The 26,941-nt window shown below is 38.5% G+C and overlaps 3 protein-coding genes across 5 annotated transcripts; 1 reads left to right on the top strand and 2 right to left on the bottom strand.

Annotated features, from left to right (window-relative positions):
- Positions 1–12,908: 12,908 nt before the first annotated feature.
- Positions 12,909–16,555, bottom strand: LOC133817124 (cytochrome c1-2, heme protein, mitochondrial). Its single transcript, XM_062249533.1, has 8 exons — positions 16,404–16,555; positions 15,572–15,642; positions 15,029–15,243; positions 14,402–14,681; positions 14,242–14,313; positions 13,652–13,768; positions 13,460–13,525; positions 12,909–13,371 (listed from the first exon to the last, which is right to left on the bottom strand). The coding sequence occupies exons 2-8, from the start codon at positions 15,626–15,628 to the stop codon at positions 13,255–13,257; spliced, it is 924 nt and encodes a 307-aa protein (XP_062105517.1). The 5' UTR covers positions 15,629–15,642; positions 16,404–16,555; the 3' UTR covers positions 12,909–13,254.
- A 1,536-nt stretch (positions 16,556–18,091) lies between these two features.
- Positions 18,092–21,203, top strand: LOC133817123 (kelch repeat-containing protein At3g27220-like). Its single transcript, XM_062249532.1, has 7 exons — positions 18,092–18,540; positions 18,637–18,813; positions 18,927–19,156; positions 20,022–20,192; positions 20,323–20,428; positions 20,519–20,725; positions 20,841–21,203. The coding sequence occupies exons 1-7, from the start codon at positions 18,289–18,291 to the stop codon at positions 21,003–21,005; spliced, it is 1,308 nt and encodes a 435-aa protein (XP_062105516.1). The 5' UTR covers positions 18,092–18,288; the 3' UTR covers positions 21,006–21,203.
- A 100-nt stretch (positions 21,204–21,303) lies between these two features.
- LOC133817122 (uncharacterized) lies at positions 21,304–25,380 on the bottom strand. 3 transcript variants are annotated; one of them, XR_009885503.1, is made up of 13 exons: positions 24,843–25,380; positions 24,678–24,753; positions 24,263–24,468; positions 24,045–24,131; positions 23,854–23,946; positions 23,404–23,558; positions 23,103–23,187; positions 22,930–23,016; positions 22,728–22,847; positions 22,360–22,461; positions 22,114–22,283; positions 21,834–22,008; positions 21,304–21,697 (listed from the first exon to the last, which is right to left on the bottom strand). XR_009885503.1 is itself a non-coding variant. In XM_062249531.1 (12 exons), the coding sequence occupies exons 1-11, from the start codon at positions 25,224–25,226 to the stop codon at positions 22,116–22,118; spliced, it is 1,563 nt and encodes a 520-aa protein (XP_062105515.1). In that variant the 5' UTR covers positions 25,227–25,380; the 3' UTR covers positions 21,304–21,697; positions 22,114–22,115. The 3 variants fall into 3 exon arrangements, 1 of the variants encoding a protein (XP_062105515.1); XR_009885502.1 differs by having other exon boundaries at positions 21,834–21,912; XM_062249531.1 differs by lacking the exon at positions 21,834–22,008.
- Between the last annotated feature and the right edge of the window lie 1,561 nt (positions 25,381–26,941).

Below are 26,941 nucleotides of genomic sequence, written 5' to 3'. Positions count from 1 at the left end.
AGTGCCCAGAGCGCCCCCAAATATTTTGAAGCAAATGCAAAGTCCATGGCCTTTTGCAGTGTGGGGTATTGATCTGATCAGGAAGTTGCCCAAAGGAAAAGGATGAGTGCAATTTGCAGTGGACGCGGTAGATTATTTTACTAAGTGGACTAAGGCCGAGCCATTAGCCACGATCACATCGAAGAAAGTGTTGGACTTTGTGGTTAAAAACATAATATGTCGCTATGGTCTGCCTAAGAAGATAGTGTCTGACAATGGCACCCAATTTGACAGCGACATATTTACCGATTTTTGCACTCGGCATGGCATCACAAAAAGTTTCTCCTCGGTAGCCCATCCACAAGCCAATGGGCAGGTTGAAGTGGTAAACAAGACACTAAAGGACACTCTGAAAAAGCGCCTGGAGCAAGCTAAGGGTGCTTGGGCAGAAGAGTTACCAGAGGTCCTTTGGTCATATAGGACTACTGCTCGGACGGCAACTGGACATACCCCAATTTCTTTGGCATATGGGTATGATGCCATGTTACCTGTGGAGATAGACCCACTATCTCATAGAAGGACTATGTACAACCAAGAGGAGAATCATTAGTTGTTAGCAGAATCCTTGGACTTCCTCGAGGAAAGAAGAGAGGAGGCAAGCCTCAGAGTTGCTGCTCATCAGCAAAAAGTGGCCCGCTACTTCAATTCCAAAGTGCGAGGTCGAAAGTTCCAGGTCGGAGATTTGGTCCTAAGAAAGGTGTTTGTTAGAGACCCAGCAGCTGGTGTGCTAGGACCAAACTGGGAAGGACCGTATCAAATTGAGCAAGTCCTGCCACCCGGCACCTACAAGCTTGCTCGGTTGAATGGAGAGCTGATCAGGAACTACTGGAATGGCGAGCACTTGAGAAAATATTATCAATAAATACTGCTTGCAGAGTAGTAGCTTTATACCAAGTGCTTAACTTGTTATTTAAGTTTTTTGTTTGTGAACTGGTTATTTGCTACCCTGTCACATTATTTTGAACAATGTTATTTTGTTTGGAACTCGTTGTTAGACACGTTTTGTCACTTATTATTACGAGTAATAAAAGAGACCACGCGCAGCGTGGTCGAATCTTGCTACAAATTTTGCATATGTGTTGATTATTCTTGCTTGGCAGTGTTCAACTGTCATAATGATTTAAACAAAACAGGTCTTCTAAAAACTAAATGTAAATATATACCGAACAGTGTTCAACTGGTCGGTATCATGATATGAATGACTAGCGTTTAAATAATGTTTTTGTAGTGGTCAACTACTGAAATATGTTCGTATATTTTATGTGTTTCACGAGTAGTAACTACTCGGACAAATTCGGTCAAGTAGCAAGTGACCAAGGATTTATCAACCCTCAATCACTTGGGGGGCACATAGGGTATACTGGTTTGTACTTCAACACAGGCAATAAGGGCACGAGCAAATATATCTGTTTTTGGGCTGACTTGTAAGTTTGGAAGTCTAAAAAGGCCATTAAGCTAACTTGTTTAACAAAGCTTAAGTAACTTAGAATTTTTAAAATTTTAAGTTAGAAACAGATATTCGTGTAATGATAAAATTTATACTCATAAAAAGTTAGAGCAATAAGAGCATGAGGAAGTATATTTAGTATGGACTTATGGAATGGTTAGAATTTCTAAGTTAGAAAACTAAATACTCATGTGAAATTTAAGGCATCTAGGAACTTTACTATTCACAATAAAGACTTAAAAGTTTAGAGTTAGTCAAAAAAGAAAAAAGTAAAGTGCTAAGTGTCAAAATAGCTCACTAATCCGAGCAAGAATATACAAAATAAAGCAAACTAGTAAGACTACAACTAGTCATGCAGGTGTGCTCTAGCAGGATAAGGAGTCACTGGCGTGCTTCTCTGGTGGGTTGATCAACCCCCTCCTCGGCTTCAGCTGCTCCTCTTGCTCGGAACGATAAGGTAGAGGAGGCGGGTGCAGGTCCAGGAGGATTGGCAGCTTCCTCAGCAGCCCTTGCTTCACATCTAGCAAGCTCCTCTTCTTGGACCTCCTTGGTGAAAAAATCGAGCTTGAGAGGTTTATTCAGCTTCCAGACCTGATAAAAGCAGTCAAAGCTAGCCTCCTCGTAGCGAATTAAATCAAACTCCTTTTCTTGTTTCAACTCTTCATTTTCGCTGATTAGTCTCTCATTATCCCGAGCTAACTCCTTGTTCTCGAGGGACAGCTTCTCCAGTTGGGCTGTCAAGGAATTGTTGTTTTGAACCTGCTGCTGATTCTCATCAGAAAGTTTCCTAAGAGACTCATCCCGTTCAGCTACGGTTTTCTCTGCCTGCTCCAACTTGGATTTGGAGTCTTTTTTTGAAGTCGTTAAAGTCTCTACTTTAGCTTGGGCCTCCACCAGTTGATCATTTAGTACCTTGATCAACTCCTTGTAATCAACCGCCCGGAGCTGAGCATGACTGATGGTAACAAGTGACTGCATGAAAGACGAGAGGTTATTACAAGCAAAAATATTAATAACAAATTGTCTTAAGACAAAATACCTACCTTCATCAATTGAGCAAGCCCTCTTCTTAAGACGACTTCAACGCTAAGCCGAGGGAAGGATTCGAAGCTTTGGAGCATTGAAGCGTCATGGTCAATCTCCTCAAGTAGTCCTTTTCCTAGGTCACTAGCAGCGCGGAGGACCTCACTCGAGCTAGCCAGGCGGGTTGGAGTTAAGCTCGCAGAGGGAGGAAGCGAAGAGGGAGTCAGCGGCGGGAGTGTAGTCGGCCCCTCGGGTTGTTTCCCTTGGCTAGGCGGCACTACCTTCGGAATCTTCCTCGGGGGCATGGAGCTACTTCCATCGCCAGCTTTCCTCTTTGGAGCAGAAGCAATGCACTGCCTGAACATGTATGGGTCTGCAAAAGAGGAAAACACAAAGTTGTTAGAGATATAAACATAATAAAATGTACATGAGTATATACTACAATTTTGTTACTCTCGAATCACCAAGTTATTAAAAGTATTCTTATGATCACTAGACATGTGTTACCTGCGTTGAGGATCTGATCGACAAACTCATCCTCGTCGTCCGAGGATGAGCTGAGTTCTCTCTCAACCTGGATAGCCTTTCCTTTCCCGGACCGAGCGGGAATGGCGGATCGGCGCTGAGGCTCAGGCTCCCTAATGACAAGGTCACCAGGTCTACGAGAGAGCGGAGAAGGTCCAGGAGAAAGCTGGTCAGTCACTAGCTCCGTGCCCGCATTGGACCGATCAGTTGTGTTGTTCCCCCCGGTGGTACTTTCCACCGCCATATCTTGGTCACACGGCACCAGGCCCACCATTTGAAGGAGGTCCACAGTGACCAATTTTTTCACATCCTTCTCCCCAGGACTCATGCTAGCCAACTTCTCTGCTCGATCAAACATCCCTTTAGTAGGCAAGGGTCGCTCGAATGGACCCGCATGTGTAAAGGCCAAGTTGTTGGCCGTAATGTCCGATGTAAGGAAGTATTCCTTGTAATACTTCCCGGGGTTCGATTTATGAGAGATACCACTGAGGTATGTAGTCCCCCTTTGCCTGTGGTAGAAGTGGAAGAAGCCAGTGTTGTTGTGGGAGGGATTGGTCCCAAGGTCAAATAAGTAGTGCACCTCGTGAGGGGTGGGCTCGTCCCAACCATGCAGGAAGTAGAGAATGTATAATGCAGACAATGCCTGGATCCCATTCGGTGCAATCTGAAATGGGGAGACATTGAAGTAATCCGCTACAGACCGGAAATAAGTGTGTAACGGAAGTGTCGCTCCGGCGTGCACATGATGCCTCGACCAGGCGCAGTATGCTCCACCAGGCCTATTGGCTCTCTGATGAGGGCCCGGGCATATCACGTTCACCTCGCTCAAACCCAAAGCCTCGATGTGTTTGTGGAACGACACGGGATTAAGCTTTGAAGCTTCGGCAGTGAACCAGGAAGTTTCTTCTTCTCCCCCCTTTCGTGGCTTTTGAACGGCCAAGTCCTGGATCACGGTAGCAAACTTCTGAGAGGGTTCTTCTGAAGGAGTTGCAGTGCGAGCGTGACTGCGCTTTACCACCTTCTGTACCACTCTGCGGGCAACCTGTGGATCTTTTTCCTGGGGAAGCCTGTTGGATTGTTTCACCCTCATCGTCGACTGAGAAACTTGTTGAAGAAACTGTTCCTCGTGGAGGAGATACAAGGCTGAGCGGGGGAGGATCTGCTTGAAGCGATGAAGGCGGTCCTCTGGAGTACAACCGGTGGACGAGTTTGATGAGGAATAGCTGTTTAAAGGAGTCTCGATTGATTGCGGGATGGATGTATCGAAATCCGTATGGTTGTCACCTCCCCTATAGTCAGAGCGATTCATATTTGTGGGTTACCCATACCACAAATATCATCAAAACAGCCACCCAACACATTGTACAAGCATTCATATGAGATTCAAGAACAAACTCAACAAAAAAGCCATCAATGAGTTTCGGCCATGGCATGGGTTTTCATAGAAAATTTTTGAAAAATTACAACAATGTAAAGGCATGGAAAAGAAGACTTACTCAAGGTTGTAGAACCTTTGGCTTGCTTGAAGATTGCTTGAAGATGGAGAGCTTCCCTTAAAGTTCTTGAAGATTCGGCAAGGAGGAGAGGAGCTTTGCGATTTCGGCCAAGAGAGAAGGAAGAAGAAGAAAGGTTTTTAAAAAAAAATGTGATTTTTCTTGTGTGAAGAAAAGTGTGTAAAGTTGGGTTATTTAAAGGGAAAAAAGTGGGGTTTATTGTTTATTTTTGGACCCTTGGCATTCCGGAACTATTTTTTCTCTTCACGATCATGGGCAGTTTTTTGCAATGATGGTGGGTCTGCTGCATGGAGATGAACAGTTATTATTTTTTATAATGACGTCAACTGGAGAAAAAGTTTATTATGTGAATGTATCATATAATAAACTTGGGGGGAAAATGTTATCCCAAAATTTGAAAAGGATGATGTGGCAGTAAAATTGACACGTGGCATGGATTAGTTGGGTGATCTGGCTTAGTAGTAGCCCAATGCATCCGTGGAGAATTTGGACTGCTTGAGAGATGTCATAGTCAAGCCAAATGCACCCGAGGAGAATACTTGAGCTAAGGTGTGCTTGGCTCGGACCCTAGTTCGAGGAGCCCAAGTGTTACCCATGCATGCCAAGAGATGGACTTAGACCTTGGCCAAGGAGAGGCCACAAAAGGTCCAATCGGACCTTAGTGGAAGCCCCCAAATGCTTGGCTCAGACCATGTCCGAGGAGAGCCTCTTAGGTGATTGGCTCGGACCATGTTCGAGGTAGGCTTCCTAGGTGGTTGGCTCGGACCAAGCCCGAGGAGAGGTCCCATGCGTGCCTCGGACCATGTCCAAGGAAGGCCTCTATGTGTGTGCCAAGGGAATGGCCTCGGACCCTAGTCCGAGGAGAGGCAAGTATGATGGCCTTGGACCCTAGTCCGAAGAGAGGCAAGGATGATTGCCTCGGAACCTAGTCCGAGGAGAAGGCAAAAATAGGTCCGATCGGACCCTAGTCCGAGGAGCCAAATGACTTGGCTCGGACCTTAGTCCGAGGAGGCCCAAAACATATGGCTCGGACCCTAGTCCGAGGAATGCTCAAGGAGGTTGGCTCGGACCATGTCCGAGGAGAGCCAATGTATGTGGCTCGAACCTTGGTCCGAGGAGAACCAAGTGAAGTTGTGGTAGGATTTTGGTCCGAGGAAAGTAAGGGATATGGTCCATATGCAGGTGTCCAGCATGCATGTGTCCGACCAGAAGACGATAATCATCAACAAACAAACTAGACTATGTCAAATTCCCGGAAACGACTTCAGTAAGAATCAGTCTGGGCACCACGGGAATCTCTCATTCCTCACTCAAATTGAGGAATCTGTTGTATTTTAAATATTTCTTGTAATTTAAATATAATATGAATAATAAAATATCCCTATCTGAAGGGGATATCAGTTGAGGATCCCAAGCCTATAAATAGAGGGTTGATGGGATCGTAAAAGGACTTTTGGGCAATTTGAGAATTGGTCTGAGTTCTAGAGAGAGAAAGTATATTTTTTCTTAAGAGAACCCTTTTTTGTATTCTTGAATATTTACACTGGAGAAACTCAGTTGAAACTCGTTCATCTGATCTTGAGTGTGAATAAAGTAATAAAATCTCTAAGTGGACTAGGCTATTACCGACTGATCGAGGCTGAACCACTATAAAATCTCTTGTGTTATTTATTTTTTCTTAAATAAACTATCTGTGTCGTTTACATTCTCTTGAAGGCTTGTCGTTATTGACGTTCTCGCGTCGTTGGCTAAAAACACAGTCAACACGAAGCACAATGAAAATTTTAACAAAATAACAGAGAGAATGAAATTAGGACAATTATGATCCTCTATTTTCCACCCTTTTATTTCCTAATGCAAGAATTATATCCCCTTCTCCCTATTCAAGAACAAGTTGCAAAAACAATTCATAATCTGGTTAAGATTTACAAAATTCAATCTAAATGACAACTTCCTATATTTCTATGGTAAAGTTGAATCATGAAGAAGACATTAAACACGCAACTCGGAAAAATAGGCAAACAATTTAGATACTTTCGTTCTAAATTGAATTTGCATCCAAACAATCAAAGCATATCAAATTTCACTTTTCAGATTTCAATTTGATTCATGAAATAACAATTAGAGGTGATCAATCAATAATTGCACAAGTGACACAGATTGTAAGGAATTGAAAGAGATGAAGAAGAACATGAATTCTGCATTAATCCATAAAAATGGTTTCCAAAAGATTCACCTAATAGCCCTAAAGGAGAAATTAGCCCATAATATTCATTCTAGCAATCATAGAATTCAATTACAAACATAAAAATTGAAGATAGATGATGAAAAACACAAGAATGGATCCTCCAATCGGGTTCTCCACTCTAAGCCGTCGTCTGCCTCTCTAGCCCCCTTCCAGTCGCAAAACTATCTGTAACGCCCTGGTTGCCCTAGAACAGTTACGGTGAACGGTGGACCGGAGATTTGACTCGCTACCTGAGTCCTTTGGTCAAAAACGTGCTCTAAGTGTAATTAACAGGTTAAGGTATAAAACCAATAACAAGGAAATGGATATTTTCATTACAAACTGCTCTGCAGAGCTAAACAAAACGTTTACAAGTTGTTCTCAGTACAAAATGGTCACTACTGCTTAAAATTTACAATCCTGCCGACCTAAGCGGCAAAAATAGGGTAAACCCCCTAGTTCCTCTGAGAACTCCTTGGTCGTGGTGGTCAAGCGGCCGAATATGTACACATCACCACATCAACTCTCCACTCAAGGCTAGGTGAGCTTTTCTTTCCCTTTACCTGCACCACATAGCACCCGTGAGCCAAAGCACAGCAAGAAAACATAACACTTTGCATAAACATTATCAAATGATTATCATTATAATCACACTGAGCATAACGCTTTCAAACAAATGAGTGAACATCACATGAGGTCCTGATAAACCATACTGAGTGACTGACAAGCAAGTCACTAATTCAAATGGAAGAGTGGCTGTTAGGTAAGCCACTAGCCTTCAACAGGTTCTGGTAAACCATACTGAGTGACTGACAAGCATGTCACTGTTTCAAGTGGGAGAGTGGCTGCTAAGTAAGCCACTAGCCTCCAAGCGCTTATTTCATTTATCGACCCTCAGGGTCGGTCTGGCATTAATGCTCTTTGAGCCATTCAATGCTGATAGTTGATTAGATCCAATCTTTGTTGGCTTGCGTTACACGCTAAGGCCGTCCTGACTAATGAGTCAGCGCAAGGTGACCAGTGCCCAATACCACTGCCGAACCTGACTAATAAGTCACAGCTTCACAGTTGATACTAGCACCTTTGCCAAATCTGGCTAATGAGTCAGTACCATGCGCAAGTGAGCAACATATGCTAAACACTCTTTATTCAATCCAAGTCCATATTAACACAACCAACATGCCTCATGAATATCCATGCATGTCACACTTGGGGTGCATTTTTCTTACCTCTGGTTCGAGCTAGAATGAATAAAAGAACGACCCTTGAGAACGATCAACATTTAGATTCCTTAGCGGTTACCTAATCAAAACCAATTATAATCCATTAATAAAATAAATTAATAAATGGTTCACAATCTAAAACCACACTCCCGGGATCAATCCCCCACTCTCGGGATTCTTAAAATACTCAAACGGGGCAAAGGAACCAAACCCCGAGCCTTAAGGATCATTCCGAGCCCTAAAATAGGTTTGCTGAAAAATGGACTAGCGATGCAGCCCTACCAAATGGCGTTGCAGCCCTACTGAGTGGCGCTGCAGCCCTAAGTGGCGCTGCTGCGCCAATTACAGACCAGAAACTTTCTGGTTCATCTTCTTTGCGATTTTTCTTGAAACCAAACCCTCCAAACCAATCCAAAACCTTACCAAACACCCAATTCAACCCCTAAACTTCATCTACATCATACCCTCATCAAAACCCAATAAATCTTACACAAAAACTCCCATTGATTCCAACTATCCACACCAAAACTATAAGCTGAAAACTATAAAGTAAAACAGAGTATGGCTTGTTTTTCATGGATGAATTCTTACCTCAAATGAGATTAAAGTCCTTTTCAATGGATGAACCGAGTCTACAACTTCCAAGCTTTGATTTCCTAGCTTGTATCTTCAAATTTGGACCAAGAACTTCAAAGGAAGAAAGAGAGAAATGGATGTACGGGAAGGGTAATTCTTGCTCTGTTTTTCTGTTCTGTTTCTACAGCCATCCAAAGCCATATAAATCCAAACCCAAATGACTAAAATACCCCTAGGTCTTTAAAAGTTTCTAAAGCCTTCCCAAGGGCAAAGTTGGTACTTTCGAACCTATACCGTTAATCATAATTAACGCTTCCCAATTCCCGCTATTCTCAAAATTCCCAAACACCAAAAATTCATGTCCCGTTACCCTTTTACTCCCGGCAACATTCTAATCATTAAAACATCCCGAGACTCACCCCGAGCCTCGAACTTAATCCCGTTATGACTAAACCGCTACTTTAACACTTAAAGATCGTCTCATGCCGAATAGCTCAAACAAATCCACATTATAATGTGGCCTTAAAACATATCACCAACATGCATCCAAATAAACAATTTACCCTCAACGGGCCAAGTTACCATCACACCCCTATAATTAAAAATATGGACTCACATGCATGCATTTCACATCATATTATAATATAATCAACATATACATGCATTTTATCAATTAATAACACAATTAAGCAAGTATGGCCCTCTCGACCTACTATTCACGCCGTTAAACACATCGGAGAATTTGGGGCATTACAACTATCCCCTCCTTACTGAAATTTCGTCCTCGAAATTACCTGAACAGCTCGGGATACTGACTCTGCATATCTGACTCCAGCTCCCAGGTCGCCTCCTCGACCTTGCTGTTCCTCCACAATACCTTAACCAAAGGTATTGTCTTATTCCTGAGGGCCTTGTCCTTTCTGTCAAGTATCTGAACTGGCTGCTCCTCAAAGGAGAGATCTGGCTCAAGCTCCAGATCTTCATAACTTAGAATATGGCCCACATCAGATACATACCTCCGAAGAGCTGATACATGGAACACATTATGCACGACAGACAACGCCAGAGGCAAAGCCAATCCGTAAGCCACCTGACCAATCCTCTCCAGGATCTCAAATGGACCTACAAATTTAGGACTCAGCTTGCCTTTCTTCCCAAACCTTCTCACCCCTTTCCATGGCGAGACTCTGAGGAAAACATAGTCTCCTACCTGGAACTCCACGTTCCTGCGCTTGGGATCTGCATAGCTCTTCTGTCTACTCTGAGAAGCAAGCATTCTAGCTCTAATCTTCTCAATAGCCTCACTGGTCCTCTGGACTGCATCAGGACCTAAGTATCTCCTTTCTCCTGTCTCATCCCAATGGATGGGAGATCTGCACTTCCTACCATACAGCATCTCATAAGGTGCTACTCCAATGGTAGATTGGTAACTGTTGTTGTAGGAGAATTCTATCAAAGGCAGATACTTACTCCATGACCCACCGAAATCCAACACACATGCTCTCAGCATGTCTTCTAAAATCTGGATCGTCCTCTCAGATTGCCCATCTGTCTGAGGATGATAAGCTGTACTGAACTTCAACTTTGTCCCCATGGATTTTTGCAAACTCCCCCAGAACTTGGAAGTAAAAGTGGGGTCCCGATCTGACACGATTGACCTAGGTGCACCATGGAGCCGCACGATCTCTCTCACATAGAGATATGCATACTGATCAACTGTATATGTAGTCCTCACTGGCAGAAAGTGAGCTGACTTGGTGTAGCGATCCACTATCACCCAAATGGAGTCATGCTGACCAGTAGTCCTGGGTAAGCCCACCACAAAATCCATCGTGATGTCTTCCCACTTCCACTCTGGAATATCCAGAGGCTGCAATGACCCTGCCGGCCTCTGATGCTCAGTCTTGACCTGTTGACATGTCAAGCACTTAGCCACATACTCTACTACATCTCTCTTCATCCCTGGCCACCAATATAACGATCTCACATCCTGATACATCTTCGTGGTGCCTGGATGCAAAGAGTAAGGTGTAGTATGGGATTCATCCAGAATCTCTCGCCTCAATGCAGTGTCTAATGGAACACATATCTGCCCTTTGTATCTCAACAAGCCTACCTCAGACACTGTATAATCTCTGGATGTTCCAGCCAGAACATCCTCTCTAATCTTGATCAGCTGTGGATCACTCAACTAACCCTCTTTAATCCTTTCTAACAGCGTAGACTGTAGCGTAATGTTAGCCAATTGACCCACCAGCAACTCAATACCAGCTCTGGTCATATCATCTGCTAACTCTCTGGCTATCAGCCTCATACCATGAATCTGCCCCGGACCCTTCCTGCTCAAAGCATCAGCTACCATGTTGGTTTTCCCTGGATGATACAAAATCTCACAATCATAGTCTTTTACTAACTCCAGCCAACGCCTTTGCCTCATGTTCAGATCCTTCTGGGTGAAGAAGTACTTCAGGCTCTTGTGGTATGGAATTGACCTATGAGTCAAGAACGGTATTAGCGTGTTTAACACAAGCCGAAAAGATTAGATCTAATCGACATAAGCATTGAATGAATCATCATGAACATTAATGCTTGACCAACCTCAAGTTCGATGAAAATTAAAAGCGCTTGCCTAGTCTAAAGGCTAGTTACTTAGAGCCAGGGCCAGAAGGCCCAGGTGACTGCATCGTCACATGGCTATGGGTGCTGAGCCCAAGTTTGTGACTCACTCATTAGTCACTCATTTGATTAGGGCAACACGCCCCAGCATGATTATCAGAATCTCAAAGTGTTAATCACTCATCTGATTGGGGTTACACACCCCAACATGATTATTAGAATCTCAAAATGTTAATCACTCATCTGATTAGGGCTACACGCCCCAGCATGATTATCAGAATCTCAAAGTATTAATCACTCATCTAATTAGGATTGACTTGATAGTCATCCATATAGGAGGACAGGATCCACAATCATTATTTGGACTTATTTGCATGCATGAATAGGGCTAATATTGCTAGGCATGCCTATTATGATTTAGTAACATATTATTACTTGTTCATGAGCATATTAAGTTTTCTTGCTGAGCTTCGGCTCACGGGTGCTATGTGGTGCAGGTAAAGGCAAAAGAAAGCTAGACCATCCTTGAGTTTGAGAACTTGGGTGACGATGTGTACATATGCAGCTGCTCGACCGCCACGGCCGAGGGTTTAAAAAGGAACTAGGGTTAAACCCTATTTCGCCGCTTAGGTCGGCTAGCTGTAAATATTTTGTTGTAATTAACCTTTAATTAAATTTTTGGGATCCTAATGTATACAGTAAACGTTTTAGTCAAACGTTGTATCTTAACCAAAAATTTTAACCTTAAACTACTAATCATACTTAGTTACACGATTATGACCAAATGACTCGATTAGCGAGTTTAGCACTGTTTAAAATGCACACCATAACGGTCCCTGGGTAGTAAGGCGTTACAAAAAACATCTTTATAACCAAAACTGTCAAGCACTACTATTAATGTACTTACTAAGAATTTAGTCAAAAAAATGTATAAAAATGGAACCCAATGCAAAACTTGGTGGCCCTCAAACCCATTCATGATTTTGTGCAAGCACAAGGATAGCGGTAACAAACACATCCATTTTTCGTCTGAAAACTTACCATAAATGGGACCTGGAACCGATGCTTCCCTCCACAACATTGTAGTCGTCTTCTACGGCAAGCCGAACTAGAGCAAATACCTCCTCCTCCACCATCTATCGTCTTCGTCAATGGGGTTTTCAAGACTGGGCATTTCTCATGAGTTTGGAGAGTATAACTGAACCTTGGGGGTTTTAGTTTTTAGGTTTTAAAAATAAAATAATAATAATAATGAAATTAAATTTGAAAATAATTTTTTTTTGTTTTTAAAAATTAAACATAAGATTAATCTGGAGCCTACACATGTCCACTAACAGAGACCATATTGACGAAATTATAATTTTAAGAAATTTGAATACTTTACCCACTAAAAAAATGATTAGGCCCATGCCGAGTATTTTCCCGAAACATTGGATACTCAGCTATTATCCATGTGAAAAATTAAACCCCATGCAAATTCGTTTAGCGTAAAATGCATATCAAATTCTTTCACCTCACTTTTTTCCTTTAGGATTGTGTCCTTTGGTTAAGAGTTCACTTAGTTGGTACAAAAAGCCAAAACCCAAGCATCAGTCCACTACAGAGTGGAATATATATAATTTCGTACACACCGATAAGACATAAAGCTAACAAAATGTTTGAATTTAAAAGCACTGTCATCTAAAAATAAAAAATAAAAAAGTTGAGGCAGAAGAAGATTAAAAAAAAGTTGCATTCCTTATTATAATATATTTGCCCATTGATTTGCAAATATATGACCCAAAGCATATAACTTAAATGAATATTGAAAGGCAGTATCCCAAGCAGCAGATTTGGCACATAAAGAAGAATTTAACAAAAATATATGTCAAAAGGCAAAAATATTTCATCATGTGTATGGAGCAGCTTATTTCAGTGTCTCTGAAAGTAACATTCCTCAGGTCACTCCATTACCAATAACTGATGTTGTGAACTCAATAGGAGCATGGGACGAAAACGGAGATCATGCAATTAAAAAAAATTATTTCCACCACAAGCATAAGGCCTAAAAAAACTCGAAGGAAGCTAGTTGATGACATCAAGAACCAGCTTGCGGGACTTGAGAGTGCTCCACCTCAATCGCCGGTAGTATCCAGCTTGGAGTAGAGCCAGTGAGAGCACAAATATCCATTTGAATCCCATCTGCCATTTTAAGACACCGAAAAAAAATTAACAAACAGTTTTGAGAACTAAACAAGAGAAAAAGATGTGAGATTATTCGTAGACGCACCAGTTTCCTTTCTTCCATTTCTGGTTCTGCAGCCCAGGACAAGAAACTTGTGACATCTTTCCCCATCTGCAACATAACATCTCAAAACAGCTTCAGCTATGAACCTCTCAAAATGAATTAAGGCGAACAAGCATAGTTGAGCATGCGTCCATCACTGAACATATATATGTACACATGAAGAGAGCACCATACCTGAGCCTCTGTGGCAGGAGTACCATCTTCATATTCTACAGCGCCATCGTTAAGCATCTTAGGCATAGCAATTGCACCACCAGGAAAGTAAGGGTTGTAGTGCAAACCATCACGGATCTGAAATATCATTAAAATATTGAGTAAAAACAGTTAAGGTCAGCATTCTTAGCTCCACAAGTACAGCCTATAAAGATTGCAACTGTCTCAACAGTAGTTCTCAAAACAAGTTGTCACTCTTAAAAGATGTACTTTATCTAAATGAAAGGGTTTATAAAGTTAGGAGAATATAGAAAGGCTTTGTTTTCTTTCCCCAAACAAATGTGACCATTTATAAGTTGACATGAATGGACGTGATATTGGGTAAAGAGTAACAAAATGAGGCTTGAAAAAAGGTTTGAAATGCATACCCCAATGCCAATATCAAAAATAAATAAATAAAAGATTTTTCTTCAGTTATTGTTTTGTTCTCTCCTCAGAAAATTCCCTTTGTAATCTCCTTATCTTTCAACAAAAGTTATAATTAATAATTATTTTCCAATGAAATTAACCAATACATAACACAGACAGAGAATAAGAGAAAAAGAAAATACCGAAACACCAGCAGGAGGATCACGGTATCCGGTTAAAAGAGCAAACACATAATTCTGACCATTGTGGCGAGCCTAAAATGCAAAGGTAAGAAAATATCAGAAAAGTATAGAAGCAAAAGGATAAAGAATTGCAAAATCATTAGCACAAGAAAGGATTTACTTTGGTAATGAGACTTAGATCTGGAGGATAGGCCCCTCCGTTTGCAAACCTAGCTGCTTGCTCATTTGAATATGGCTGGGGAAATCGATCACTCAGTTTACCAGGACGAGTGAACATCTCACCCTCGTCGTTAGGCCCATCAACCACCTCAATCTCAGCAGCCATAGCCTTGGTCTCCTCTTCTGTGTATGCAACACCCACCAAATCACGGTATGATATTAAAGACATGGAGTGGCATGAAGCACAAACTTGTTGGTAAACCTGATGACCACGACGAATCCTGCCCAAGTACAAGTAAGAAAGGATAACAAAATTGGCATTTCAGTTGCAAATTTCAAAGGCCACCCTGTATATTACAACAATTTCCCATAGAACAAGTCAATTAACCAATTCATGCCTAGTGATTTTGAAATCGTAAAAATGATCTCACCAGTTTGAGGGAAAAAGTTAACTCAAGGTTTAAATCCCAAAACACCACAAGGACAAGGAAACAATGAAGGGTATCAGAATAAACAACTATCTATATGATGACCACAGTCTTCGAATATTATTCAAGCTAGCAACATACACATTACAGACACATACACACACACACACACAAACGACACAGGTTAGATTAGAACTCACGATCCATGATCATATGAACTTAGAATTCCCTTGTGGGGCCAGGGATAGCTTGGACATTCTAATCCATGTTCAGCCTCATCAGCAGATGCTACAGTTGCAAAACTTAATAATCCAGAGACTCCCGCTCCAATAAGTGCAAGGGCTCTTAGAGACTTAATCCCAGCAGAACCAGTATCATCTCTCTTAGAGTTAAAGGAAGACAAAGATGGGGGAACCTGCAAATTAGTATTTCACAATCATAATTATTATGATAAGGGTGAAACAAAAAACTATGATATAGCCACTCAATAAAATGGAAAACAGATTCAGAACGGCAGGCATGCACAAAAACCCTTCAAAGGAATGCTATAAGTATAGGTAATTTAAAAAAAAAAAAAAAAGATTCATACAACCATGAAACTTATTGAAAGACAGTAGACAAACCTATAACTTACAGAATTAATATAATACAAGCTTAACTAAGGGAACCAACAAGACTGCCGCTAAGGAAACTAACCAAAAAGATACAAATGAATGACAACTAAAAGGTGTGAAGATTCTTACAGATGAGTGAGAATGAAGCTTCCTCCTTAGTAACTGATGGATTGCTCCTCTAGCCATCGCAGTAGATATTCCTTTCGATTGAGGAAAAAAGAAGGGTAAATGAGGTGAAATTTGCATGCCGAAAAGATTTAAGAACGTGAAACTTTAAATTTACATACAGGTCCTATTTCAAGCTTAATCTTTGTTGTTGTTTTTTGTTTTTGGGTGGTAGGAATAATGTTCAAACAAATTGTAGATCACTAACCAAGCAAAAGGTAAAATAGAGCAAAAGAAACATTAGACCCTCTGTCAAAGGTTCAACAAGTATTGCCACAATTTGCCTTTAAAATCTTCTTAAACACTAGGTCTGCCCTGCAGCGTATCGCATCAGCAAATTTCATTGTATGATGAAATTTAAAATACCCAATGCCCAAATTGTTCAGTGACTTGTCTGGTTGACCGTAAGATTGCAACTTTTGTAAAAAGCTTTATACTTTCTTTGCAGCTTATACACCTATGCACACGCATAATGTGTCTACACTTAGATACACTCCTAAAATTACCATTTCCTATAAAAAAAAACAAGTCCTATAAATATTTGTCTAAATAATCTATGATGCATGATCCAAACAAAAGAGCAATACCGAACTACGTAGACCTAAACAAGCCTAAAAATCACAATTATAAAACCCCAGGCTCGCAATAAACATTCGCTTCATTTTTGTCCACGAAATAAGAAATACACAACCATAGCCCTAATTCAAAGTCAATTCATAGAAAAAGCGAAAGAGAACGAAATCGAATCCCAAGTGGAAAGAAAGGGGCATAGATCTAAAGAAGATAAATCACTTACAGAGGAGCTGTATTAGGGTTGAGATTAGAGCAGGACGGTCCGAAGCTCGGAGATCCAAACCAAAATGACGAAGACGGAAGCAGAGGCCGAATTTGTGGGACTGCGCTCTCCTGCGTCTACCCTCTACTAATCTTCTCGGAGCCAGTCATTTTTTTTGGGCCTAAATGGGCCAATTTTAGGCCCATAAAAAGTCCAATTAAGTTAAGGCTTTCTATTTAATTTTTCGTAATACAACTTTAATATCTAATTATTGATTTATACCATTTTAGTTTCTTTTGGCTTTTCTTTTTCTATAAATTTAATTTTCAAACATAATAAATAACTATCCCATTCAAAACAATAATAATAATAATAAATAAATAAATGAATTAAAAGTGTTTTGAATTTTAAAATGATGATGGGATGTGTTAATTAAGAAATTCAAGTGAGATATTGTGATTACGTTTATAGGATCATTGACTAAACCATATTGCTTGGATGTGCATTCACAACAAAATCCAAAACAAAAGGAAGGGAGGATATTGATGAGTTATATTTATATGAGATTTTTTTTAAATACACATTTCTTTTGTTTTTTTACTTTTTTTACCGTTCCTGTTTTTTTTTTTTAAATAAGCATTCAAGTTTCAAAAATACAATTTTCAAAATTTAATTATTATGAAAAATAAGTTTTTAGGAAAGGTAACTAAAAAAATAATTTGAAAATAATTTATTGGACCAACAAAAAAAAACTAAAAAATAACAAAATTAATATATATCATAATAACTAAATATCAACAAAAAAAAAACCTAAAAAGAATGTAAAAACAAAAAAAAAAAGTCAAAACCATATAAATATAAAAATTTCCTTAAAACCGTAAAATTGAAGAGAAAAAATATTTAACCGTAAAAACGTAATTTTTTAGCGAAAATTATTGTTTTATGTAAAAATCTATTTTTATATACTATATATATTGTAAGTGAAAAAAAAAATATACCAGCAATAAAAAAATTGTGGTATTTTGATATTAAATCACTACTATTTATTTTACAAATCAGTATTTTTTCAGTATAATTTTGATTAAATTTATTTTTCAATATAACCAAAGTATCTTTATTTCAATTTTATAATATATTAAATATACAAAAAAAATTAGAACTAATATTTTAAAAATTAAAATCTAAGTCTAGAAATAAAATTATATAAATAGTTTTAGAATAATTCTATTTTGTACCTCATTTTTTAGGGTGCATGTAATTTTTTTTCTTTCTTTTATGTACTTTGTAGGCTTAAATTTGGTGCATCCCACTTTATTAAGTCTAAATTAAATCCAACTGTGTGACTATTAAATTTGTAATGGGGTGCTCAACAAATTTAACAAATAATTTTAATTTTAACAAATAATAAGGGTTTGAAAATAAGGTTAATAAAATATTGATATATTTTAAGAATATTATAAACTATAAATAAAATTCATGCGATAAATAATAAAATAAATTATATATAAAAAAAATTCCTACCCCTATATTTTCCATTTATTAGACATATACCAGCCACCGTTATTATTTGCCGCGTTGAATCATACAATACCAAGTTCTTAACACCACCCCCAGATTATACAATTCCTAGGAAATAGCAAAGAATAATAATAAGGCACTACAATTTTTAAGGATCATATATTTATTGCTTTTTTTAAGGAACATATATTATTGCTTTTATGAAGTGTGATAATAAACACTTTTTATCATTATTATGATTATTTTTTTTTTTTAAAATGAACATGAAACCATTGGCGCCGCAACTCAAAAAAATTCCTGCTGGACTAGTTTACTTCTTCGTTCCTCTTCTTCTGAAAACACACTTTTATAAAATGGGTTGTAAATGTTTCACTGCCACAGATGAAAGATGGGCAGATTTGTTCACAAGCATAATATTCCTTCTTCTTCGTCTTCTTCTTCTTCTTCGAAAAAGCTTGTCTTTTTCATATCCATATCAACTCTGCTAACAGTTGCTGTCATTACAAATTTTTTATGGGCATCCTCTTCTTCTATCATTAAAACTACCACCACGTATTGGGCAGTTGAGAAAACTGAGATTATCGTTGTACCAGAAGAAAACTCCCACAATGCAACCAGACTAAGCCATCTTGAATCAAAGGTATGCATAGTATCTTAAACACCCAGTTTTGTGTTTTTTCATTTGGTCATCACTAATGGAGGAGATTGGATTTTGACCCTTGTTTTGTTTACATAGAAAGATAGTGTTAAAGATAAGAAGAATCTTCTTCTATCTGCAACCTTTGCTGACTTGCCTGCTCCTGATTTACCATGGGAGGAAATGCCACCAGCACCGGTGCCTCGCCTTGATGGATATTCAGTACAGATCAAGAATCTTCTATACGTTTTTGCAGGGTATGGCTCACTTGATTATGTAAGCTTCTCTTTTTCATCCAATTTCAGATTCTTACAAAATCAGTTCAGTGATTGAATTTGACATGAATGTTGACACTGTCCAAAATGGGTTCTGGGTTTTGATGTTTTAAGGTGCATTCTCATGTTGATGTGTTCAACTTCACTGATAACAAGTGGACAGAGAGGTTTGATATGCCAAAAGAAATGGCTCATTCACATTTGGGAGTGGTAACTGATGGTAGATACATATATGTTGTGTCTGGACAGTATGGTCCACAGTGTAGAGGCCCCACAGCTCGTTCTTTTGTGCTGGATACTGAGACCAAGAAATGGAGCACTATGCCTCCTCTACCTTCTCCTCGGTAATGTTCCTAATCACATTGCTACATATGATGCCATGCTGCTATCCACATCAAAATTCAATTCAATGTGATATCAACTCACTTATAAGATCACCAGTTACTCTACTTATTACCAGTTAGTTCTTTGTCTATTGTTACTGTCTGTAAGCTGAGTACTCATTTCCATTATTTTTAAAATCTATGCTCCCCACCTAATCCTACATCCTACAGTATTTGGGGACTAGAAAACTATAACAATTGCTATGCATAATGTAGATACTTGGAGGGACTCGAACCTCTAAGGCCTGATTGGTTCGCGATTGAAAAACTACATTTTCAAAAGTATGTTTGTGAAATCAAAATCTGAATTTATAGTCTGAAAACATGTTTTTGAAAATATAATTGGCTCAGTGTCTAAAAACTGTTTTTGAGTTTTAAAAAACTGAAGATGTGATTGGTAGGGAATCTGAAAATATAAAAAAATAAATGATAGCCTTGTAGTATTTTAGTATTTTAGGATACAATGATTTGGAATCAGAGAAAACATAATTTTATTGTTTTTTATTTTAAAACACAAAATTAGAACATTGATTTGAATTTTATTTTCAAAACCATTTTACCAATCAATTATTCTTGTAGTTACCACTGTTTTCAAGTTTTTAAAAACTATACCAATCAAACCCTAAACTTCCGGGTACAAATCACATGCCTAATCATTTAATCAATGTCCTGTTTGTGATTGCTCATTACATTGCTACATGTTATGCTTGGTTAATTTGTAAGCTATGATATTATATATTCAATGTATGTACTTTCTTAATTGTGTTAGTTTAAGAGGTGAGTTGTTAGTTTCTTGAGAGATTTTCTGAGTATGAGAAAATTGCAGGTATGCTCCAGCAACTCAAATATGGAGAGGGAGACTTCATGTAATGGGAGGGAGTAAAGAGAATCGACACACACCAGGACTGGAGCACTGGAGTATTGCTGTAAAGGATGGCAAAGTATTGGAGAAACAATGGCGAAATGAAGTTCCTATTCCCCGTGGCGGCCCTCATAGGTGTTTGATCTCTTCCTTGATTCATCATCATCATCATCATCACCATCATCATCATCATCATCACCATCATCATCATTCATTTATGTATTATCATGAGAAGAGTTTCTCTAAGATTCAATCTTTTCAACAGGGCATGTGTTGTAGTTAATGATCGCCTTTTTGTCATTGGTGGCCAAGAAGGTGATTTCATGGCCAAACCAGGGTCACCTATCTTCAAGTGCTCACGCAGACACGAGGTATAGTTACTATTAACTTAGCATTGCAAAGACTACAATCTGTCTTTTGTCTCCCTAGCCATGAAATAATCTTGTTTACATTTTTCTCAGGTGGTTTATGATGATGTATATATGCTAGATGATGAAATGAAGTGGAAAGTTCTTCCTCCTATGCCAAAGCCCAATTCTCATATAGAGTGTGCTTGGGTACTAGTCAACAATTCAATAATAATCACTGGAGGCACAACAGAGAAACACCCAGTGACCAAAAGGATGATGCTTGTAGGAGAGGTCTTCCAATTTCATCTAGACTCACTGGTATTTATCAGATTGCTTTACCTGATTCACTTGTATAAGTATATACACACATATATATATATATCTTTCTGAGGTTGCTCATTGCAAATATACTTGTTTTCTATAAACTAAACAGACATGGTCAGTGATTGGAAAGCTTCCTTATCGAGTGAAGACCACATTAGCTGGTTTTTGGAATGGTTACTTGTATTTTACATCTGGACAGCGGGACAGAGGCCCAGATAATCCACAACCAAAGAAGGTCATTGGAGATATGTGGAGAACTAAGTTGAGTTTGTGATCTCATTTTCTTTATTCTTTGGGTATAAGAAAAGGAAAAAAAAATTAAGTTAGCATATAGCACAAAATTTTCTTTCAATACAAATTATGGCATATTGTACACAGTTGTTCTCGAGTACAAATGCTATTTTCTTTGTCAAATTGTATAGCATACTTGATCAATTACAAAATATCACTTTGGTCTCTGAATTTTGCTATATTTCACAGTTTTGTAATCTACAATTTGGAATTTTTTTTCATATTTAATAACATTATATTGAAAATAACAATTGTATTAGTAGTATGCATTGAAGCAAATATTAAGCCAAAATCACATTCTTTACTCGACTGCTCAAAACAGGGACTGAGGAAAAAAAATAGCACGAAGCCCAAAATCCAAAGGGTACACCAAAGTTGTACAGAAGTAAATGAATACAATTGAATTAGCACTAATCATTTGCTTTTACATTTACAAAAATAGAACAAGATTTTTATAGTGAACACAATTATCAACATCCTTGATACTTAAATGGCCAGATTGGAGGACTCGCAGAATGCAGCCATATCATGTAAGTGGATGAGACTTAGAGAATGGAATAAGGGTCGAATGTGGGATCAATTTGTTATCCACACAAGCATAGATGATAAGGGAATAGCTCATTTCTCTCAAGTGCTTGATTATCCAACAAACTGCTCGATTTCTTATGTCTCTACCTGCAAAATAATAAGATTGTGCATATTTAGGACCTGACAAAAACACATTGTTGAAAGCATCTGGGCATGTATAAAAACTCAACTCAGAATTCTACTATAAATTCGAAACATAGACAGCTATTTCGTAAATTTCAACCTTATTATTCCTAATCCTGGTGCTGTCAATCCGTTGTCCTATAAACAGATACAAGTTATTTATAGCTTACTTTACAGTCCTGAAATTTTTAAGAAACAAATCTGGTTAACTTTCCCCCATATCAACTGGCTCAAGTACTTAAGAACTTCCACACTTTTGAAAGAGTAGGTGATCTCTGCAAAGAGAATCCCAAATCAAAATGAACTGAAACAAGAGAAAAATCACTTGCATGTCTTTCACAATCATGCATTTGTTACAAAACGCAAGTCTGACACAATACCTTTATTTCAATAAAGGGGCATAAGGAGCTGGACAGGGAGATACGGAATGGTCTGGTAACTGATTTATATAATCAACGGTTGCCTGCAGGCATGCATGAAGCATTTTCTTTTCTAGTATGATAAGCCGTGTGGCAACTTGCTTTTTGGGATTCAAATTACCATCTGCTAACTGTAACAATAAATATTAGTAATACAATAACTTATAATATAGAAGCTATCATTCTTGTTCGACAAACAAAAATTACCAAAGTCTCGTCTTCTTTCAAGGTAGATGGATAGCCATCTAGGCGAGTCCTAAAATAATCAGCAAGTTGGTCCAACACAGCTCGTTCCATACAAGGGCTTACCTATGTTGATTACCAATACTTATCATTAGATTTAAATTTTGGCCTCTTCTTAATAAAGAAAATAAAGTGGATAAAAGAAAACAAAAACAAAACAAAAGATCTACCATCTTTAACTATAAGTCGTGTGTAATAACCAAAGTATGGTATGTTTCACCAAATGTCTAAAATCACAAGTTTATTTGTATGTTTGTAAAACTTTATCGAATTTCCATAATCTCTATGTATTACTTCTCTTTCAAAGTAACATGAAAATAATTATTACTTACTGGACAAACTGGACCCTGAGAAGAGAGAACAGATTGCATCTCTGAAGGTTCTGATAAATAGCCCAATCGAATATATGGAAGCATATCCAAAATAGCTTCTCTTTCCTTTCCAGCATATACCTGAAAAAAAAAGGTGTATTAAGCAGCAAACTAAAAGAAATCATAAAATCATTTATCTGGAAAACAAATTAGATGTGCATACATGAAAAACTTGCACGGATAATTTTCCATTCCTCTGAGCAACCATTCTTTTTTCTTGATACAGAGGATCCTCAGTATTCAAAGCTGCCTAGAGAAAATGCAACATGAAAAACAATCAGCAAGACTTAACCTAAATAGGGAATTGTGTACAGTAAACAGACTTCCATATTATACCTCAATAACCAAGCGGTCATTAGAATTATCCTCATCGACAAATCCATAGTTTATAAGCAATTTTGAATTAGGCTGTGGTCCGCACCTGCATTAAAATACCAATTTCACATATGCTAAAAAGTAGATGTATTTACTGGAATAAGAACAGATAACCCCTCACACACAAACACTTGAGCTAGCCTCAAGTGGTAAATGGATAGCAATGTGAAAGTGATAAATTGCACTATCAGAAATTAAATAAATGGCCAACTTGTAATCTGTTTGTCACCTACACGATCGCATCTAAAGAAAAATATCATACCAAACAGCGATAGATTCTCCAGCCTTATATGGGCGATCAACCACAAGTTGAACAGCACCATCAACAGCTGTTAACATTGCCCTGCAGTTGCTTCTGTAAGCTAATAATGGGGGTCCAAGAGGGACCAAAGCAAACCTACGAGCCAAGCTGACTTTCTGAGTGAAAAAATAAATATTAAAAATGTCATAAAGCCATAATGAAACATACAATCAAACGTGGAAGGAAGTATCATGTCAAGGTTGAGGGGGCATCAGAAAATGAATTCACAAGGTTCTTGACATGCTTCAATCATAATATTACTAAGCCAGTATACCAAGTAGGTGCCAACAACATGTTACAGGAAGAATATGGATAAACACTGTCAAATCGGTTTATCTTGTAAAGATTAAACATACTGAATTCAAAGAAACAGAAATTAAAATTAGAATAAACCAAATAAATAAAAACTACCTGCAAATGCACAACACATGACTGCACAGCAACAAAAGCTTGTTTGAAAATTTCAAAAGAGAAAGCCTCTGTAGGAATATCATATGGGTATTGCTGAAAAGGCAATAATGAAAACCTCAGTATGTCAGACCATCTACCGAAAATAAATAAATGTATGTATACCAATCACTATCAACATATAAATAAATAACCTGAAAAAGAGACCCAGCCATAAACCACACAGTGTCAAGCTCTTCATATTCCCTTTTTATTCCTTCAGCCCTTCCAAAAATTTCAGCCTGATTCAACATTAACGCAAAGTAGTCTAAAACATCTAAACCAGCAAGGCATCCATTCAACTTACATGCATGTAGAAAGTGGTAGCAGCATTCATGTTACAATGAATGGTAAGAACAGAAGAATGAAGTACCTTAGTGGGACTGCCTGTCAAGTAATCCAGTTCGGCTTCCGACCATAAAAGAGGAGATTCCACAGCCAACTGTCCCCTCCCTCGTTGACGGTCAAGCTCTCTTATATAAGGGTACCAAAAAGACTTCTTTCCTTGCTTCTTTTCATACATCAAATACAAAGCCAAGCACGCCAGCTCCGACAATTTATTCGTAGTTAACAATTCCGCTGCATCAGGAGCAAAAAACTTAATACAAGATATAGCTCTGTCTCCATTTTGTTAATATGTGTTTTCTCTTCAGACCATTACAAGAACAAAAGTTTTCTCATTCTGAGAAATATACTAAACATTCCCATATAGTCATGCCAAGAAAGTCACATTCTTGATAAAGACAAAAAAAAATCAGGATAAAGTAACAACAACTAATGCACCATACCAATTGTCTCGTTCCCCAATACTCTCTCAAGCGTTACAACCAGGGAATTGGGCACAGAGAATGCAACATCCCCAATCTGCAAAGATAAAGTCAACGAGTTTCATCAAAGAACTAATAGATTCAAAATTCATACAAACAAAGAACCAAATAGATTGGGAAATTCACCTGAAGATTTTCACTAGCAGCAACGTAGTGAATAGGCCTATGCTTCTCGTTAAGGGAAGGCTTTTCTTTAAGCACAACCTTGCAATGAGGAAGCCCATTCTCGTGCATCCAAGACTTCAAATCCCCAGACTCATCCTCCTCTTTCTTGCTGGCAACATCACGATACTTCCCCTCCTCCTCCTTTCGCGACCCAGCGACCAAAGTATCCGAATTCGATGCCGCACAGAGATTTCTCCGGCGAAATGATCGAGAATAAGAAGTGGCAAGTGTAAGATTCTTCCGAAGTGAAACTGAAACGCTGGAATGAACCAAGAGAGGGCGGTTGGGAGAGGAAGAGCGAATCGGAGACCAAATGCATCTGTCGTACAAAGAACCAAGCTCCATGTTTAGGGTTAGGGCTTGAGTTTGGGGGTTGGACTTTGAAGAGGGAAGAGAGTAAGGTGAACCAGTGTTTGGGTTGTTGCTGTTGTTGTTGTTAGGGAATTTGATGAATTTCAGACGATATTTTAGATTGGATAAGTGAGAAAATGGTGTGTTTTTAGTACCTCTTGTGACTTGTGCGAATGCTGATTGGAGGGAAACAAAAATCTTATTCTCCTATTTATTTACCAACAAAAATAAATTATTACTTTATTTTATTTTATTTTTGTAAAAATAAATAAATTAAACAAAGAACCATGTAGATAAAGAACTCATTTCTCATTTACATTATAAATTGTAAATCATTTTGGAAAACAAAAGGTGCACTCCTTTTGTGTTTTTAACATTTGGATATTTATAATTTCAATTTTTTTTGTATGACGCTATATATTGTAGTTTATCAAGTATTGTACTAACTTTTGTGAAATTTCGAATAATTTACAATGTCGAAAATAATTTTCAAATAATTTGTTGCATGTGTGCATACTGTTGACCATTGTTTTGGTCAACTGACACGGAGTCAAAACGCTTGATGTGGATAGATGTGTTGGAATGGATATAATGACAAAAACAGTAAAGAACACAATAAATTATAGTAGTTCGGCTCCAAGAATTGGCAATGACCTACATCCACTTAAGTTATTATTGATATGAGATCTCAAATGAGTGATCAAAGAACTAGGGTTCTCTGAGTTTCACAAACTTGAGAGGGATAAACAATATAATCGTAATACGATAGCTCTAATTCTCTCGTAAGTGTATAACTTCAATTAACTAAAAGCCAAAAGTCCCTTCCTTGAACTATCTTTCTCTATTTATAGGCTCAAGGAGGATTACATAAATTTGTTACAAATATTCTCTCCTAATTAATCGGATAATCAGGAATCATCGGAGATAATCTCGGAATTGATTATGATTTCACCAAGATCATTTTGAAATATGCAGAGTGTATGACCATGCTGGTCGTAAGGAAACCTCAAACGCTACGCCAAGAGGATCTTACTGGTCGATGGTCGAACAGAACTCTGCCAGGTGTCAGCCACGTGTTTAAAAATGCCTGCCACGTCACCCGTGCCTGTTTTTTGGATAACATTTGCCCCCCAAGTTTATTTATTACGACCAACAATAAATAAACTTTAAGGAAAACGACTCTTCGATTACCCCACCAGATCTGTCAGAGTAGTTCGTGCATTCTTGGAAAAAGTGACCTACCCCTATCTAATCACGGCTTTTCGGTTCCCAAGTAACCTATTGACGGCTATCACCCTCCCGACTCTAGAGTCGTAACTGTGGAACAACGTTCCCTAGCCATGTGACAGATAGTCACCGGGGCCCTATGCCCTGGCTCTCAGTAACTAGTCTCAGACTAACCAAGCGCTTATAAGTTCATCGACTTTAGGGTCGGTCCAGCATTAATGCCATAGAGCCATTCAATGCTGATATCGATTAGATCTAATATTCATTCGGCCCTGCGTCCTCGACGCTTATGCCGTTTCTGACCCTCAGGTCAGTGAAACACGACCAGTGCTTAACCCATTGTGAACTTAACTAATAAGTCACAGCCTCACAGACGGATCTGACACCATTGCCGATTCTGACTAATAAGTCAGTGCCATACACAAGTAAGTCATGCCACCAAACATATATCATATGTCCAATATCCATAAACAAGGTATTCA

This window comes from Humulus lupulus, chromosome 2 (assembly GCF_963169125.1).
Source record: "Humulus lupulus chromosome 2, drHumLupu1.1, whole genome shotgun sequence".
NCBI classification, from domain to species: Eukaryota; Viridiplantae; Streptophyta; class Magnoliopsida; order Rosales; family Cannabaceae; genus Humulus; species Humulus lupulus.
Note: the sequence above shows the minus strand (reverse complement) of the source record. Positions and strands in the feature narration are given on the sequence as shown.

Excerpts from the sequence above, each read along its gene's own strand:
- LOC133817124 (XM_062249533.1), bottom strand. The coding sequence starts at position 15,628 with ATGGCTAGAGGAGCAATCCATCAGTTACTAAGGAGGAAGCTTCATTCT. Across the intron at positions 13,769-14,241 it reads ATCCTCCTGCTGGTGTTTCG|ATCCGTGATGGTTTGCACTA; the intron begins GTATTTTCTTTT and ends ATGATATTTCAG. Across the intron at positions 13,372-13,459 it reads AAATGGAAGAAAGGAAACTG|ATGGGATTCAAATGGATATT; the intron begins GTGCGTCTACGA and ends TTAAAATGGCAG.
- LOC133817123 (XM_062249532.1), top strand. The coding sequence starts at position 18,289 with ATGGGCAGATTTGTTCACAAGCATAATATTCCTTCTTCTTCGTCTTCT. Across the intron at positions 20,429-20,518 it reads AGTGCTCACGCAGACACGAG|GTGGTTTATGATGATGTATA; the intron begins GTATAGTTACTA and ends CATTTTTCTCAG. Across the intron at positions 20,726-20,840 it reads AATTTCATCTAGACTCACTG|ACATGGTCAGTGATTGGAAA; the intron begins GTATTTATCAGA and ends TAAACTAAACAG.
- LOC133817122 (XM_062249531.1), bottom strand. The coding sequence starts at position 25,226 with ATGGAGCTTGGTTCTTTGTACGACAGATGCATTTGGTCTCCGATTCGC. Across the intron at positions 22,848-22,929 it reads TATCCGTGCAAGTTTTTCAT|GTATATGCTGGAAAGGAAAG; the intron begins GTATGCACATCT and ends TTTTTTTTTCAG. Across the intron at positions 22,284-22,359 it reads TGAAAGAAGACGAGACTTTG|TTAGCAGATGGTAATTTGAA; the intron begins GTAATTTTTGTT and ends TTATTGTTACAG.